Here is an 18,773-nt window from a genome sequence, read left to right as displayed (position 1 = left end):
GATTTTGAAGGCCCAGATTTTGACATGGAGGGTCACAAAGGTGGTTTCAAAATGCCTAAATTCAAGATGCCGTCATTTGGTATGAAAGGTACCAAAGGGGAAGGTCCAGATGTTGACATCAACATCCCCAAGGCAGATATTGATGTGAAAGCACCAGATGTTGATATTGAAGGGGCAGACCTTGACATTAAGGGACCAAATGCCAAACTGAAAGGTCCCAAATTCAACATGCCAAGCATATCTGGACCAAAGATATCCATGCCAGATGTGGATTTAAACTTGAAAGGCCAAAAACTCAAAGGTGACATGGATGTTTCAGGTCCAAAGATCAAAGGAGATATCAAATCACCTCAAATAGACATCAAAGGTCCAGAAGTTGATATTGAAGGACCAAAGGGAGGATTTGAAATGCCTAAAATAAAAATGCCATCACTAAATTTGAAAGGTCCAAAAGTTGATATCCCAGATGTTGACATAAATCTAAAAGGTCCCAAGGTTGAAGGGGACGTGGATATTAAAATGCCAAAGATTAAAGGAGATCTAAAAGGTCCAGAGGTGGACATTGAAGGCCCAGATGTTGAAATTGAAGGTCCTAAGGGTGGACTAAAAATGCCTAAATTTAAGATGCCGTCATTTGGTTCAAAGGGTGCCAAACTAGAAGGTCCAGATGTTGACATCAACCTCCCTAAGGCAGATGTTGATGTGAAAGCACCAGATGTTGATATCGAAGGAGCAGACCTTGACATTAAGGGACCAAATGCCAAACTGAAAGGGCCCAAATTCAACATGCCAAGCATATCTGGACCAAAAATATCCATGCCAGATGTGGATTTCAATTTGAAAGGCCCCAAACTCAAAGGTGACATGGATGTTTCAGGTCCAAAGATCAAAGGAGATATCAAATCACCTCAAATAGACATCAAAGGTCCAGAAGTTGATATTGAAGGACCAAAGGGAGGATTTGAAATGCCTAAAATAAAAATACCTTCACTAAATTTGAAAGGTCCAAAAGTTGACATGCCAGATGTTGACATAAATCTGAAAGGTCCTAAGGTTGAAGGGGACGTGGATGTTAATCTGCCAAAGATTAAAGGAGATCTGAAAGGTCCAGAGGTGGATTTTGAAGGCCCAGATTTTGACATGGAGGGTCACAAAGGTGGTTTCAAAATGCCTAAATTCAAGATGCCGTCATTTGGTATGAAAGGTACCAAAGGGGAAGGTCCAGATGTTGACATCAACATCCCCAAGGCAGATATTGATGTGAAAGCACCAGATGTTGATATTGAAGGGGCAGACCTTGACATTAAGGGACCAAATGCCAAACTGAAAGGTCCCAAATTCAACATGCCAAGCATATCTGGACCAAAGATATCCATGCCAGATGTGGATTTAAACTTGAAAGGCCAAAAACTCAAAGGTGACATGGATGTTTCAGGTCCAAAGATCAAAGGAGATATCAAATCACCTCAAATAGACATCAAAGGTCCAGAAGTTGATATTGAAGGACCAAAGGGAGGATTTGAAATGCCTAAAATAAAAATGCCATCACTAAATTTGAAAGGTCCAAAAGTTGATATCCCAGATGTTGACATAAATCTAAAAGGTCCCAAGGTTGAAGGGGACGTGGATATTAAAATGCCAAAGATTAAAGGAGATCTAAAAGGTCCAGAGGTGGACATTGAAGGCCCAGATGTTGAAATTGAAGGTCCTAAGGGTGGACTAAAAATGCCTAAATTCAAGATGCCGTCATTTGGTTCAAAGGGTGCCAAACTAGAAGGTCCAGATGTTGACATCAACCTCCCTAAGGCAGATGTTGATGTGAAAGCACCAGATGTTGATATCGAAGGAGCAGACCTTGACATTAAGGGACCAAATGCCAAACTGAAAGGGCCCAAATTCAACATGCCAAGCATATCTGGACCAAAAATATCCATGCCAGATGTGGATTTCAATTTGAAAGGCCCCAAACTCAAAGGTGACATGGATGTTTCAGGTCCAAAGATCAAAGGAGATATCAAATCACCTCAAATAGACATCAAAGGTCCAGAAGTTGATATTGAAGGACCAAAGGGAGGATTTGAAATGCCTAAAATAAAAATGCCTTCACTAAATTTGAAAGGTCCAAAAGTTGACATGCCAGATGTTGACATAAATCTGAAAGGTCCTAAGGTTGAAGGGGACGTGGATGTTAATCTGCCAAAGATTAAAGGAGATCTGAAAGGTCCAGAGGTGGATTTTGAAGGCCCAGATTTTGACATGGAGGGTCACAAAGGTGGTTTCAAAATGCCTAAATTCAAGATGCCGTCATTTGGTATGAAAGGTACCAAAGGGGAAGGTCCAGATGTTGACATCAACATCCCCAAGGCAGATATTGATGTGAAAGCACCAGATGTTGATATTGAAGGGGCAGACCTTGACATTAAGGGACCAAATGCCAAACTGAAAGGTCCCAAATTCAACATGCCAAGCATATCTGGACCAAAGATATCCATGCCAGATGTGGATTTAAACTTGAAAGGCCAAAAACTCAAAGGTGACATGGATGTTTCAGGTCCAAAGATCAAAGGAGATATCAAATCACCTCAAATAGACATCAAAGGTCCAGAAGTTGATATTGAAGGACCAAAGGGAGGATTTGAAATGCCTAAAATAAAAATGCCATCACTAAATTTGAAAGGTCCAAAAGTTGATATCCCAGATGTTGACATAAATCTAAAAGGTCCCAAGGTTGAAGGGGACGTGGATATTAAAATGCCAAAGATTAAAGGAGATCTAAAAGGTCCAGAGGTGGACATTGAAGGCCCAGATGTTGAAATTGAAGGTCCTAAGGGTGGACTAAAAATGCCTAAATTCAAGATGCCGTCATTTGGTTCAAAGGGTGCCAAACTAGAAGGTCCAGATGTTGACATCAACCTCCCTAAGGCAGATGTTGATGTGAAAGCACCAGATGTTGATATCGAAGGAGCAGACCTTGACATTAAGGGACCAAATGCCAAACTGAAAGGGCCCAAATTCAACATGCCAAGCATATCTGGACCAAAAATATCCATGCCAGATGTGGATTTCAATTTGAAAGGCCCCAAACTCAAAGGTGACATGGATGTTTCAGGTCCAAAGATCAAAGGAGATATCAAATCACCTCAAATAGACATCAAAGGTCCAGAAGTTGATATTGAAGGACCAAAGGGAGGATTTGAAATGCCTAAAATAAAAATGCCTTCACTAAATTTGAAAGGTCCAAAAGTTGACATGCCAGATGTTGACATAAATCTGAAAGGTCCTAAGGTTGAAGGGGACGTGGATGTTAATCTGCCAAAGATTAAAGGAGATCTGAAAGGTCCAGAGGTGGATTTTGAAGGCCCAGATTTTGACATGGAGGGTCACAAAGGTGGTTTCAAAATGCCTAAATTCAAGATGCCGTCATTTGGTATGAAAGGTACCAAAGGGGAAGGTCCAGATGTTGACATCAACATCCCCAAGGCAGATATTGATGTGAAAGCACCAGATGTTGATATTGAAGGGGCAGACCTTGACATTAAGGGACCAAATGCCAAACTGAAAGGTCCCAAATTCAACATGCCAAGCATATCTGGACCAAAGATATCCATGCCAGATGTGGATTTAAACTTGAAAGGCCAAAAACTCAAAGGTGACATGGATGTTTCAGGTCCAAAGATCAAAGGAGATATCAAATCACCTCAAATAGACATCAAAGGTCCAGAAGTTGATATTGAAGGACCAAAGGGAGGATTTGAAATGCCTAAAATAAAAATGCCATCACTAAATTTGAAAGGTCCAAAAGTTGATATCCCAGATGTTGACATAAATCTAAAAGGTCCCAAGGTTGAAGGGGATCTGGATATTAAAATGCCAAAGATTAAAGGAGATCTAAAAGGTCCAGAGGTGGACATTGAAGGCCCAGATGTTGAAATTGAAGGTCCTAAGGGTGGACTAAAAATGCCTAAATTCAAGATGCCGTCATTTGGTTCAAAGGGTGCCAAACTAGAAGGTCCAGATGTTGACATCAACCTCCCTAAGGCAGATGTTGATGTGAAAGCACCAGATATTGATATCGAAGGAGCAGACCTTGACATTAAGGGACCAAATGCCAAACTGAAAGGTCCCAAATTCAACATGCCAAGCATATCTGGACCGAAAATATCCATGCCAGATTTGGATTTCAACTTGAAAGGCCCTAAACTCAAAGGTGACATGGATGTTTCAGGTCCAAAGATCAAAGGAGATATCAAATCACCTCAAATAGACATCAAAGGTCCAGACGTTGATATTGAAGCACCAAAGGGAGGATTTGAAATGCCTAAAATAAAAATGCCATCACTAAATTTGAAAGGTCCAAAAGTTGATATGCCAGATGTTGACATTAATCTGAAAGGTCCTAAGGTTGAAGAGGACGTGGATGTTAATCTGCCAAAGATTAAAGGAGATCTAAAAGGTCCAGAGGTGGACATTGAAGGCCCAGATTTTGACATTGAAGGTCACAAAGGTGGTTTCAAAATGCCTAAATTCAAGATGCCGTCATTTGGAATGAAAGGTCCCAAAGGGGAAGGTCCAGATGTTGACATCAACATCCCCAAGGCAGATATTGATGTGAAAGCACCAGATGTTGATATTGAAGGAGCAGACCTTGACATTAAGGGACCAAATGCCAAACTGAAAGGTCCCAAATTCAACATGCCAAGCATATCTGGACCAAAAATATCCATGCCAGATGTGGATTTCAACTTGAAAGGCCCAAAACTCAAAGGTGACATGGATGTTTCAGGTCCAAAGATCAAAGGAGATATCAAATCACCTCAAATAGACATCAAAGGTCCAGACGTTGATATTGAAGGACCAAAGGGAGGATTTGAAATGCCTAAAATAAAAATGCCATCACTAAATTTGAAAGGTCCAAAAGTTGATATGCCAGATGTTGACATTAATCTGAAAGGTCCTAAGGCTGAAGAGGATCTGGATGTTAATCTGCCAAAGATTAAAGGAGATCTAAAAGGTCCCGAGTTGGATATTGAAGGCCCAGACGTTGACATTGAGGTGCACAAAAGTGGGTTCAAGATGCCTAAATTCAAGATGCCATCATTTGGTTTTAAAGGATCTAAAGCAGATGCTGCTGATGTTGATGTCAATCTCCCTAAATCAAATATTGACATAAAAGCTGCAGATTTAAACATAAAAGGAAAAGGAAAGAAATTCAGAATGCCAAAGATTACAAGTCCAAAGGTTTCTATGCCAGATATTGATATGAAAACACCTGAGGTTAATATAGAAAAAGCAGACGTTGACATCAAGGGACCAAATGCCAAACTGAAAGGTCCCAAATTCAACATGCCAAGCATATCTGGACCAAAAATATCCATGCCAGATGTGGATTTCAACTTGAAAGACCCAAAACTCAAAGGTGACATGGATGTTTCAGGTCCAAAGATCAAAGGAGATATCAAATCACCTCAAATAGACATCAAAGGTCCAGAAGTTGATATTGAAGGACCAAAGGGAGGATTTGAAATGCCTAAAATAAATATGCCTTCACTAAATTTGAAAGGTCCAAAAGTTGACATGCCAGATGTTGACATAAATCTGAAAGGTCCTAAGGTTGAAGGGGACGTGGATGTTAATCTGCCAAAGGTTAAAGGAGATCTGAAAGGTCCAGAGGTGGATATTGAAGGCCCAGATTTTGACATTGAGGGTCACAAAGGTGGTTTCAAAATGCCTAAATTCAAGATGCCGTCATTTGGTATGAAAGGTCCCAAAGGGGAAGGTCCAGATGTTGACATCAACATCCCCAAGGCAGATATTGATGTTAAAGCACCAGATGTTGATATTGAAGGAGCAGACCTTGACATTAAGGGACCAAATGCCAAACTGAAAGGTCCCAAATTCAACATGCCAAGCATATCTGGACCAAAAATATCCATGCCAGATGTGGATTTCAACTTGAAAAGCCCCAAACTCAAAGGTGACATGGATGTTTCAGGTCCAAAGATCAAAGGAGATATCAAATCACCTCAAATAGACATCAAAGGTCCAGAAGTTGATATTGAAGGACCAAAGGGAGGATTTGAAATGCCTAAAATAAAAATGCCATCACTAAATTTGAAAGGTCCAAAAGTTGATATGCCAGATGTTGACATTAATCTGAAAGGTCCTAAGGTTGAAGGGGACGTGGATGTTAACCTGCCAAAGATTAAAGGGGATCTAAAAGGACCAGAGGTGGACATTGAAGGCCCAGATTTTGACATTGAGAGTCACAACAGTGGTTTCAAAATGCCTAAATTCAAGATGCCGTCATTTGGAATGAAAGGTCCCAAAGGGGAAGGTCCAGATGTTGACATCAACATCCCCAAGGCAGATATTGATGTTAAAGCACCAGATGTTGATATTGAAGGAGCAGACCTTGACATTAAGGGACCAAATGCCAAACTGAAAGGTCCCAAATTCAACATGCCAAGCATATCTGGACCAAAAATATCCATGCCAGATGTGGATTTCAACTTGAAAAGCCCCAAACTCAAAGGTGACATGGATGTTTCAGGTCCAAAGATCAAAGGAGATATCAAAACACCTCAAATAGACATCAAAGGTCCAGACGTTGATATTGAAGGACCAAAGGGAGGATTTGAAATGCCTAAAATAAAAATGCCATCACTAAATTTGAAAGGTCCAAAAGTTGATATGCCAGATGTTGACATTAATCTGAAAGGTCCTAAGGTTGAAGGGGACGTGGATGTTAATCTGCCAATGATTAAAGGAGATCTAAAAGGTCCAGAGGTGGACATTGAAGGCCCAGATTTTGACATTGAAGGTCACAAAGGTGGTTTCAAAATGCCTAAATTCAAGATGCCGTCATTTGGAATGAAAGGTCCCAAAGGGGAAGGTCCAGATGTTGACATCAACATCCCCAAGGCAGATATTGATGTGAAAGCACCAGATGTTGATATTGAAGGAGCAGACCTTGACATTAAGGGACCAAATGCCAAACTGAAAGGTCCCAAATTCAACATGCCAAGCATATCTGGACCAAAAATATCCATGCCAGATGTGGATTTCAACTTGAAAGGCCCAAAACTCAAAGGTGACATGGATGTTTCAGGTCCAAAGATCAAAGGAGATATCAAATCACCTCAAATAGACATCAAAGGTCCAGACGTTGATATTGAAGGACCAAAGGGAGGATTTGAAATGCCTAAAATAAAAATGCCATCACTAAATTTGAAAGGTCCAAAAGTTGATATGCCAGATGTTGACATTAATCTGAAAGGTCCTAAGGTTGAAGGGGACGTGGATGTTAATCTGCCAAAGATTAAAGGAGATCTAAAAGGACCAGAGGTGGACATTGAAGGCCCAGATTTTGACATTGAGGGTCACAAAGGTGGTTTCAAAATGCCTAAATTCAAGATGCCGTCATTTGGAATGAAAGGTCCCAAAGGGGAAGGTCCAGATGTTGACATCAACATCCCCAAGGCAGATATTGATGTGAAAGCACCAGATGTTGATATTGAAGGAGCAGACCTTGACATTAAGGGACCAAATGCCAAACTGAAAGGTCCAAAATTCAACATGCCAAGCATATCTGGACCAAAAATATCCATGCCAGACGTGGATTTCAATTTGAAAGGCCCAAAACTCAAAGGTGACATGGATGTTTCAGGTCCAAAAATCAAAGGAGATATCAAATCACCTGAAATAGACATCAAAGGTCCAGAAGTTGATATTGAAGGACCAAAGGGAGGATTTGAAATGCCTAAAATAAAAATGCCATCACTAAATTTGAAAGGTCCAAAAGTTGATATGCCAGATGTTGACATTAATCTGAAAGGTCCTAAGGTTGAAGGGGACGTGGATGTTAATCTGCCAAAGATTAAAGGAGATCTAAAAGGACCAGAGGTGGACATTGAAGGCCCAGATTTTGACATTGAGGGTCACAAAGGTGGTTTCAAAATGCCTAAATTCAAGATGCCGTCATTTGGAATGAAAGGTCCCAAAGGGGAAGTTCCAGATGTTGACATCAACATCCCCAAGGCAGATATTGATGTTAAAGCACCAGATGTTGATATTGAAGGAGCAGACCTTGACATTAAGGGACCAAATGCCAAACTGAAAGGTCCCAAATTCAACATGCCAAGCATATCTGGACCAAATATATCCATGCCAGATGTGGATTTCAACTTGAAAAGCCCCAAATTCAAAGGTGACATGGATGTTTCAGGTCCAAAGATCAAAGGAGATATCAAATCACCTCAAATAGACATCAAAGGTCCAGACGTTGATATTGAAGGACCAAAGGGAGGATTTGAAATGCCTAAAATAAAAATGCCATCACTAAATTTGAAAGGTCCAAAAGTTGACATGCCAGATGTTGACATTAATCTGAAAGGTCCTAAGGTTGAAGGGGACGTGGATGTTAATCTGCCAAAGATTAAAGGAGATCTAAAAGGTCCAGAGGTGGACATTGAAGGCCCAGATTTTGACATTGAAGGTCACAAAGGTGGTTTCAAAATGCCTAAATTCAAGATGCCGTCATTTGGAATGAAAGGTCCCAAAGGGGAAGGTCCAGATGTTGACATCAACATCCCCAAGGCAGATATTGATGTGAAAGCACCAGATGTTGATATTGAAGGAGCAGACCTTGACATTAAGGGACCAAATGCCAAACTGAAAGGTCCCAAATTCAACATGCCAAGCATATCTGGACCAAAAATATCCATGCCAGATGTGGATTTCAACTTGAAAGGCCCCAAACTCAAAGGTGACATGGATGTTTCAGGTCCAAAGATCAAAGGAGATATCAAATCACCTCAAATAGACATCAAAGGTCCAGACGTTGATATTGAAGGACCAAAGGGAGGATTTGAAATGCCTAAAATAAAAATGCCATCACTAAATTTGAAAGGTCCAAAAGTTGATATGCCAGATGTTGACATTAATCTGAAAGGTCCTAAGGTTGAAGGGGACGTGGATGTTAATCTGCCAAAGATTAAAGGAGATCTAAAAGGACCAGAGGTGGACATTGAAGGCCCAGATTTTGACATTGAGGGTCACAAAGGTGGTTTCAAAATGCCTAAATTCAAGATGCCGTCATTTGGAATGAAAGGTCCCAAAGGGGAAGGTCCAGATGTTGACATCAACATCCCCAAGGCAGATATTGATGTTAAAGCACCAGATGTTGATATTGAAGGAGCAGAACTTGACATTAAGGGACCAAATGCCAAACTGAAAGGTCCCAAATTCAACATGCCAAGCATATCTGGACCAAATATATCCATGCCAGACGTGGATTTCAATTTGAAAGGCCCAAAACTCAAAGGTGACATGGATGTTTCAGGTCCAAAAATCAAAGGAGATATCAAATCACCTCAAATAGACATCAAAGGTCCAGAAGTTGATATTGAAGGACCAAAGGGAGGATTTGAAATGCCTAAAATAAAAATGCCATCACTAAATTTGAAAGGTCCAAAAGTCGATATGCCAGATGTTGACATTAATCTGAAAGGTCCTAAGGTTGAAGGGGACGTGGATGTTAATCTGCCAAAGATTAAAGGAGATCTAAAAGGACCAGAGGTGGACATTGAAGGCCCAGATTTTGACATTGAGGGTCACAAAGGTGGTTTCAAAATGCCTAAATTCAAGATGCCGTCATTTGGAATGAAAGGTCCCAAAGGGGAAGGTCCAGATGTTGACATCAACATCCCCAAGGCAGATATTGATGTTAAAGCACCAGATGTTGATATTGAAGGAGCAGACCTTGACATTAAGGGACCAAATGCCAAACTGAAAGGTCCCAAATTCAACATGCCAAGCATATCTGGACCAAAAATATCCATGCCAGACGTGGATTTCAATTTGAAAGGCCCAAAACTCAAAGGTGACATGGATGTTTCAGGTCCAAAAATCAAAGGAGATATCAAATCACCTGAAATAGACATCAAAGGTCCAGAATTTGATATTGAAGGACCAAAGGGAGGATTTGAAATGCCTAAAATAAAAATGCCATCACTAAATTTGAAAGGTCCAAAAGTTGATATGCCAGATGTTGACATTAATCTGAAAGGTCCTAAGAGTGAAGGGGATGTGGATGTTAATCTGCCAAAGATTAAAGGAGATCTGAAAGGTCCAGAGGTGAATATTGAAGGCCCAGATTTTGACATTGAGGGTCACAAAGGTGGTTTCAAAATGCCTAAATTCAAGATGCCGTCATTTGGAATGAAAGGTCCCAAAGGGGAAGGTCCAGATGTTGACATCAACATCCCCAAGGCAGATATTGATGTGAAAGCACCAGATGTTGATATCGAAGGAGCAGACCTTGACATTAAGGGACCAAATGCCAAACTGAAAGGTCCCAAATTCAACATGCCAAGCATATCTGGACCAAAAATATCCATGCCAGATGTGGATTTCAACTTGAAAAGCCCCAAACTCAAAGGTGACATGGATGTTTCAGGTCCAAAGATCAAAGGAGATATCAAATCACCTCAAATAGACATCAAAGGTCCGGAAGTTGATATTGAAGGACCAAAGGGAGGATTTGAAATGCCTAAAATAAAAATGCCATCACTAAATTTGAAAGGTCCAAAGGTTGATATTCCAGATGTTGACATCAATCTGAAAGGTCCTAAGGTTGAAGGTGATCTGGATGTTAAAATGCCAAAGATTAAAGGAGATCTCAAAGGTTCCGAGGTGGACATTGAAGGCCCAGATTTTGACAGTGAGGGTCCCAAAGGTGGATTGAAAATGCCTAAATTCAAGATGCCATCATTTGGCTTAAAAGGTCCCAATGTGGAAGGTCCAGATGTTGACATCAACCTCCCCAAGGCAGATATTGATGTGAAAGGACCAGATGTTGATATCGAAGGAGCAGAGCTTGACATTAAGGGGCCAAATGCCAAACTGAAAGGTCCCAAATTCAACATGCCAAGCATATCTGGACCAAAAATATCCATGCCAGATGTGGATTTCAATTTGAAAGGCCCCAAACTCAAAGGTGACATGGATGTTTCAGGTCCAAAGATCAAAGGAGATATCAAATCACCTGAATTAGACATCAAAGGTCCAGAAGTTGATATTGAAGGACCAAAGGGAGGATTTGAAATGCCTAAAATAAAAATGCCTTCACTAAATTTGAAAGGTCCAAATGTTGATGTTCCAGATGTTGACATTAATCTGAAAGGTCCTAAGGTTGAAGGGGATCTGGATGTTAAAATGCCAAAGATTAAAGGAGATCTCAAGGGTCCCGAGGTGGACATTGAAGGCCCAGATTTTGACATGGAGGGTCCCAAAGGTGGATTGAAAATGCCTAAATTCAAGATGCCATCATTTGGCTTAAAAGGTCCCAAAGTGGAAGGTCCAGATGTTGACATCAACCTCCCCAAGGCAGATATTGATGTGAAAGCACCAGATGTTGATATTGAAGGAGCAGCCCTTGACATTAAGGGCCCAAATGCCAAACTGAAAGGTCCCAAATTCAACATGCCAAGCATATCTGGACCAAAAATATCCATGCCAGATGTGGATTTGAACTTGAAAGGCCCCAAACTCAAAGGTGACATGGATGTTTCAGGTCCAAAGATCAAAGGAGATATCAAATCACCTGAAATTGACGTCAAAGGTGCAACAGTTAAAACCAATGTTCCAAGTCTTGATATTGATCTAAAGCATAGTAGTGAACCACCAAAGTTTCCAACGATACCTGGTTCCAAACCCGCACTACCAAATGTTGACATAAATCTGAAGGGATCGAAATTAAAGGGCGAATTTAAAGGAGAGGGTCAATTTCCAAAAGCTGAACTGAAAGACATTGATGTCTTGGAAGTCACTCCGAAAAAATCTAAGTTTAAAATGCCAAAGGTTGGATTCAAGAGTCCAAAGATAAAGACCTCAGAACCTGATATTAAACTGGAGCATGGAGATGTCAACATTAAAGGAAAGACTGGGAGCCGAGAGGGACTTGATGTTGACATTGGTTTGTCTGGTTCAAAATCTAAAAGTCCCAAATTTAAGATCCCAAAATTTGGCCTCAAGGGCCCAAATGTTGACATGCCAGAAGCTGATCCTTCAAAATCTGCAATTGACATAAAAACCTCAGATGTCACGTCAGCAGGAGCAGGATTTGATGTCGATATTCACAGTGGAAAACGTAAAGGATTAAAAGATGTGGATTTAAATCTGACAGGTCCAAAACTTAAAGGGGATTTGAATGTGTCAGTTCCAGATGTAGATCTAAACCTGAAAGAAGCCAATATAAAAGGTCCAAAGTTTGAAGTTGAGGGACTGAAGGGTGGATTAGAAATGCCCAAGATCAAGATACCAGCTTTTGGCATCAAACTACCTCAGCTGGAAAATTCAAATGATACTTTAACCATTCCAAATGTTAATGCTGATACAGTAACCCCCAAAGTTGACATTGGTGGAGTTGATGTTAAAGGCCCCGAGGCAAGTCACAATGTTAAACTTCCATCAGTATCAGGACCCACCTTGCCAGACTTAAACATTAATCTTACAGGGCCAAAAACAAAAGGAAATGTTAATGTTAATCTCCCTGATACTAATATTGATATCAAAGCACCAAAGACAGAAATCAAAGGAGCAGGAAAAATAACACCACCTGAAGTTGATATCAAAGGTCCACATGTTGATCTTGGTGGTGGCAAAGATGGGTTTGAAATCCCTAAAATAAAAATGACATCACTAGACTTTAAAGGCCCCAAAACAGGGAGTCAAGGTGTTGACATCAACCTTTCCAAAGCCAAAATAGATGTTGATTCCTCTAAAGTAGACTTTAAAGCACCCAAAGTAAAACTGCCAACTGTATCAGGCCCCGAATGGGATATTAATCTGAAAGGTTCAAATGTTGAAGGAAAAGAAATTAATGTTAACTTTCCTAAAACAGACATTGAAATTAAAGGACCAAAATTATCCATGTCAGATGTAGACATGAATCTTAAAGCTCCTGATGTTGACATCAAGGATGCCAAGGTTCATACTGGAGGGCCCAAGGTTGGTTTTAAAATGTCCAAAGTCACACTCCCATCAGAATCAGAAGTTGATGTAAATTTTGCAAAAGCTGACTTTAACATTAAAGCACCTGAAGTAAACATAAAAGGACCAGAATTTGATTCCACTGAAGCAAGTCTTGATGTCCCTGACATAGATGTGAAGGGGAAAAAGGGAAAGTTCAAACTTCCAAAAGTGAAAGGAAAAGCAAGGAAGCAAGAAGCTGATATTAAAACACCAGAAGTAGACCAGGGTATTGACACACCGAATATTCATGTGAAAGGGACAAACACTAAGAAGCCTCTTTTTGGTAAACTTCATTTCCCTGATGTAGAACTAGATATTAAATCTCCAAAACTAAAAGGTGATGGATCTTTAGCTGAAGGATTTAAATCACCCGATGCAAATGTATCATCTGACAGTGCAAAGATTTGTTTGGAAGGCCCTGATGTTAATGTCAAAGGAGGTCCAGAGATTAGTGCAAGAACTTCAGGACAATCAGCTAGTGGCCTTCAGTATCCAGAGGGTACAATACTATTTCCAAAAATCAAAGTGCCAAAGTTTGGCATTCTTCAGCCTAAGGTGGAAGGCCAAGATGTTGCAGGAAAAGGAAAATCAGATGCAATGATGGGTGGAAAATTAGACCTGGAAGGTGAATCTGGAGTCAGTTTGTCAGCTAAGGGAAAGTCAGCCTCACTGGATCTATTTAAAAAATCAAAGCACCGATCTTCCTCTGCCAGTGATGAAGGTTCTCTTGGAGCTAGCTCTCCTTCAGCTCTTTCAGGAGCTGAATGTGGTGACATTTCAATAGATGTAGGAGGAACTAAGGTCAAAGGCAAGAAAGGCAAATTAAAATTTGGCACATTTGGAGGTTTTGGATCTAAGTCCAAGGGCTCATACGAAGTAACACTTGGAAACGACAATGAAGGAGAGATAGAGGGGAGTACAGATGCTTCTGTACCTCTGAAAAAATCTAGATTGTCGTCCTCCTCAAGCAGTGACAGTGGATCAAGAGGTGCTTTCAGGCTTCCAAAACTTGAGCTATCGGTTTCTCCAAAAAAATAATAGTAAGATCAATTAAACCTTCATGCACTCAAATACAATCTCCTAATGCAGTATAAGTTTTGAACTTTAGTTCTTTTAAATTTAATAGAACATGCACAATTATCTCTGTTTACCTATGAATGATAATTTTAAAGAAAATGAAATAGGAGAGAATTAGATTGTTAAAAAATTCTTCAAACTGTACATAAGATAAATGTATACTTTTATTAATGAATATTGTTTTGTACATAGTCCAGATTTATTAATCTATTGCATCACACAAAATTATAGGTCATACGTTTTGTTTCTTCTTTAAATGAATGATTTTTATTGAATGGTTGTTACATATTCGTAACGAGGGGTCTACTGCAAAGAACATACATCACAGTTGTTTCGAAGGAAAATGCTCTACACACATTTGAAACACAATTTTAATTAGTTTCCATTTTAGTACATGTACAATTATGTTTTTTTTTTTCTAAGCTTCAATAGTAGTCAGTGCAGATTGTATTTTTGCAATGTAATTTTGGCAACCTTCTGAAGATTCATATACTTGTATATAGCATAATTGCAAGGACAATCTTTTTGGAAATTCTTTGAAGTGCTGTGTGTACTTCTGATTGCTGTCTCTTCATTTAAGAAAAGTTGTAATTGCTAAAATTTTGTGTCACAATAAAAATTAAATTGCTTTGTTTATTTTAAACTGGTTTCTTAATCCTGTCATTTTTACATTCTAACAGTTAGTAATCCTTTATATTTAATTTCATTTTTGACACTTTTTGTTTTGTATAGACACCTATTCCGGTCATGTCACAGTCACATCTTAATATCATCTGTTTTCAAACAACTTCTTTGCAGGTAGAAAGATGTATACCATTGATATTTGATGGAGAGCATAATTTTTTGGATCCATGCTTCTGTGTGCATTCTGCCAACTAAATGCAATAAATGGATTTATAGAGATTATTCTTGTTTTTGAACTTGATTTGCAGTTTTTGTGAGTCAACTGAGTAATAAGTATTTTTTGAGTACTGTCACAATTTTATTTTACATAAATATATGAAAAAATTACAGGGCAGCTATAACAATTTACATTAAATACATTTACACACCTGGATTATAAACAACAAACCTGGTATGGTTTATTTGTTTTTCCTTACAACCTTTACGTTTGATGGTTTTTCATATTTAGGTCATTCCTAAGTTTTCACAAACATTTTTATTTTTCAGTTGGTATTTGTTTAATGAATAAAAACAAGATGGAATATGTGGTGCTATACATGTTTACAATTGCGGCAACATTTCAGTTCAGTTTAATTCATTTTAGAAATATAGAACCCGTTAACAGTCGATGCCGTCTTAACACACATTAGAAAACAAAAAGCTTTAAGTAATGTATGATTATATTGAATCCAGTTTGGTCCAAATTTGTATTCAAATCAATCCAATTAATACACTTATAATATTCATGTATTCACACTACTATACAAATTCAACTCAGAACAGTCAAAATCAATTAATCATAAAAGGGTAATTGGTATAAAACTGTTATGCAGATTGGATGAAGTCCATGACTTCTCTCCTGTGGAGCAAACATGTGGCTACAATGGTAAGGAAGGACTCCATTTTAACAAGAACAACTTCCAGTAGAGCCAGTATATGGCGCCATCTCTGGTGACGGGTAGCCACCTAACAAGACAGAATGCCAACTGAAGAAAAAAAACATACAAGCACGACTCCAGGAGTATTTCTACAAAAGAAAACAAACCATTAGAGTTAGGTAGCACTAACAACATTAGTATTTTTGAAAGAAACACAGCCAAACAGGGAAGCTCTGAGCCAGGAATAGTTGGAAAAATAAGAGTAAGTAACTGCGTTCCTCAATGGCTTCATACGTACATAAAGACAAAGTTAAAGATGGGATTCCTATTGTTGTCCATTATTGGACAACAAGAATGGGAATAAATATTATGAGAATATTGCATACAATAGAAATATACCACACAACGTTTATAAATTACTGACAAATTTCTAGTTCCTATAATTGAAGATCCTTATCAAGTTTAACAAAATTCTTGATAATTTTGTACATATCTTACATCAGTATGTAAGATAACCTACTGATAGAAGGATTGTCTTATGTTGCACTTTATTTCACAATATAAAACCATCAGCTACGAACATCCAGATTTATTGTAAAGAAGAAATATTATGCTCTTTCTGGTATTATATAGGGAATCATTTAAACTGACTCAAAACCAGCTGGAAAAGGTTTGGACGGTAGAGCTTGACATATCATGGGGGGAGATTCTTATCTTGGCATCAGCGCAGAGGAAAGAACTGTTTTCATTTGGGGACAACAAGTTATTGGTTACTTGTCTCATGTAATATCTGCGGTTTCACCATTGTCTGGATGTTATTGACTATGGCACTAAAGTATAATATGGAGAGCTCCACACATGTGCAAAGTTGATATTTCAATTTACATTAAGAATTACAAAATCAAATCACCTGCACTCCTTATTTGTTGTGAAATAATAAAATGAGAAAGTCTTATTTGGATAATAGTTTTAATGAATAACTTAAGAAAAAAGACAAATAGCTTCAATTAAAATGATTTTTGGGATGTACGTATTTATGTTTATGTTAGTGTTTGACCTACATGTTGTGTCTGACATCTGTCACTCACTTTGTATTGCAGCTCTCTTTTGTACCTGGGTTATTTTAGTGTGACAACCCAAGATTATTCATCACCATCATTTAGCCCTCTTCAAAAACGTCCTTAAAACACCCTCTGCTCAGCAGTCTTAAGCAGACATTTAATGTAAAAATTAATATTCAAGCATTTAAACCTTTAAATATGATGGACTAAATATTTCTTTGAAATCCATGGCTTTGTGGTCAACAATAAAATGCAAACTATTTGTAATGGGCCTGGTGGAGTGAATGACATTCATGAGGCTAGCTGGTGAAAACCATTATTGTATTTTCGACCTGCCATGGCCTCTCCTTGGCCTATTCAGAGAGAAAATGTACTATATCCATCAACCATTAACCAGGTAAACTTGAGACTACTCTCATATCAGTCCACTGCAGTTTCAGGTTGAAAACACAGCTATCAAAGCTACAAATCATATGCTAACTTTAGTTTGTAACAACAACAGAAACTGCTGCTAACGTTATTCAGTGGAGCTGTAACTTGAGGAACATGTTAGAAAGGTTAGCAATCCCAATCAGCTATTCTGCAAATTCATTTAAACATAAGTTAATGCACTTAAACATTGCTTTACCTACTTAGGTTGGGTAAATATTGTGCATCAGCACACTGCAAATTTGGAAGTGTTAATTCAATTCCTAGAGAGTTGAATTCAACACTTTGAAAGTGTCTATACTGGTCCACTCTTGATAAAGTAACACTTTTGAAAGTGTTATTTGTGATAGAGTTGAATCAACACTCTCAGTAGTTGAAATTTAACACACATCAGTGTTGATTTACCTAACACGACACTAGAGTGTAGTGCGAAAAGTTAACACTATGAATGTGTTAATTTCACACAGAAATGTCAAATATAGATCAACATAGAAATCTGAATTTTAAAACACTACTGCATGTCTTCCCCCTCTCCTTCCCCCTTTCCTGTCAGCCTACTTTTATATAAGGGACACTAGAGCCCACAAAAGACCCCCTGGAGGGGTAATATATATATATATATATATACATACATATATATAAATTCTGGATATATGTAATAATAAACAGTTTTATTTATAATGCCCTTCATATATCAAATTGAAATCTCAAATCAAATTAATTTGTGCAATTTTAAAGAGAAACATTATCTCATGAACCAACTGCACAGGAGGAATAGATAACATTAATTTAAAACAAAAAATGACACTGACAGTGGTGACCTATATCTGACGGTGGTGATACAAACTCCAACATTTTAATAAGATGCTTTCTAGCATAGTAATTTTGATTAAGACTTTTAGTGATAAAACTACTTAATATGTAACAGAATATATAACAGATAGATAACAATATAATAAATTGTCTTGTACATTTTTCTTCTGGATTGGGGTAAAGTCCTCAGGAATGTAACTTACCACAGAGCTGTCTGATTTTAATGCCTGTTTAAAAAGAATCTGACAGTGTAAACAAAAATTTGGGACAAGCTTAAATTGACCATAAATTAACAGTAAATGTTGCTAAAACCTACAAACATTTAGCTTGACTTTGATTTTTAATTTTTCTTTTTCATCTTTTCCTAATATATTGTAAAAGATATTTACAATATAGGATTTTTTCAGCAAAGCAAAATGATAGACTCTGGACAAGTGATTTTGTGGGTGCTCGCATGTAATAAAACCATATTCACTAAATTAATACCACAAATACACAAAATGCTGTATTTTTGCTAAAATGTCTTGCAGTATTAACCACAATTATATTTTAAGGCCTTTTAGAATAAATTTGCATTATTTTAGTGGGACTTGATTTTGCCAAAATCTGAAGAATCAATGACATAATTTGTTCTGTACTATTTTCCAATGCAACACATTGAGTGAAAGGTGACAAGTGACTAAAAACAGTTAAACAATGATTAATACTGTCGAGCCAATGATGGGGCACACAGGTATTTACTTATTCAGATAATCTATGTCAGCACTAATGCATCATGTGCAGGTGTTTTGCAGCTTAGCATAAAGCCAGCTAAAGGGGC

The 18,773-nt window shown here is 38.3% G+C and overlaps 1 protein-coding gene across 1 annotated transcript in view; it reads left to right on the top strand.

The window, feature by feature from the left end:
- Positions 1-15,015, top strand: part of ahnak (AHNAK nucleoprotein) — a 33,205-nt gene extending 18,190 nt beyond the window's left edge. The window contains exon 7 of the mRNA XM_028008188.1: positions 152-15,015. Coding sequence (XP_027863989.1) covers positions 152-14,070 — 13,919 coding nt within the window. The 3' untranslated portion in view covers positions 14,071-15,015. The remainder of the gene's footprint in view (positions 1-151) is intronic.
- The last annotated feature ends 3,758 nt before the right edge of the window (positions 15,016-18,773 follow it).

Source organism: Xiphophorus couchianus, chromosome 23 (assembly GCF_001444195.1).
Source record: "Xiphophorus couchianus chromosome 23, X_couchianus-1.0, whole genome shotgun sequence".
In the NCBI taxonomy this organism is placed as follows: Eukaryota; Metazoa; Chordata; class Actinopteri; order Cyprinodontiformes; family Poeciliidae; genus Xiphophorus; species Xiphophorus couchianus.
This window is presented reverse-complemented; position numbering and strand designations above follow the sequence as displayed.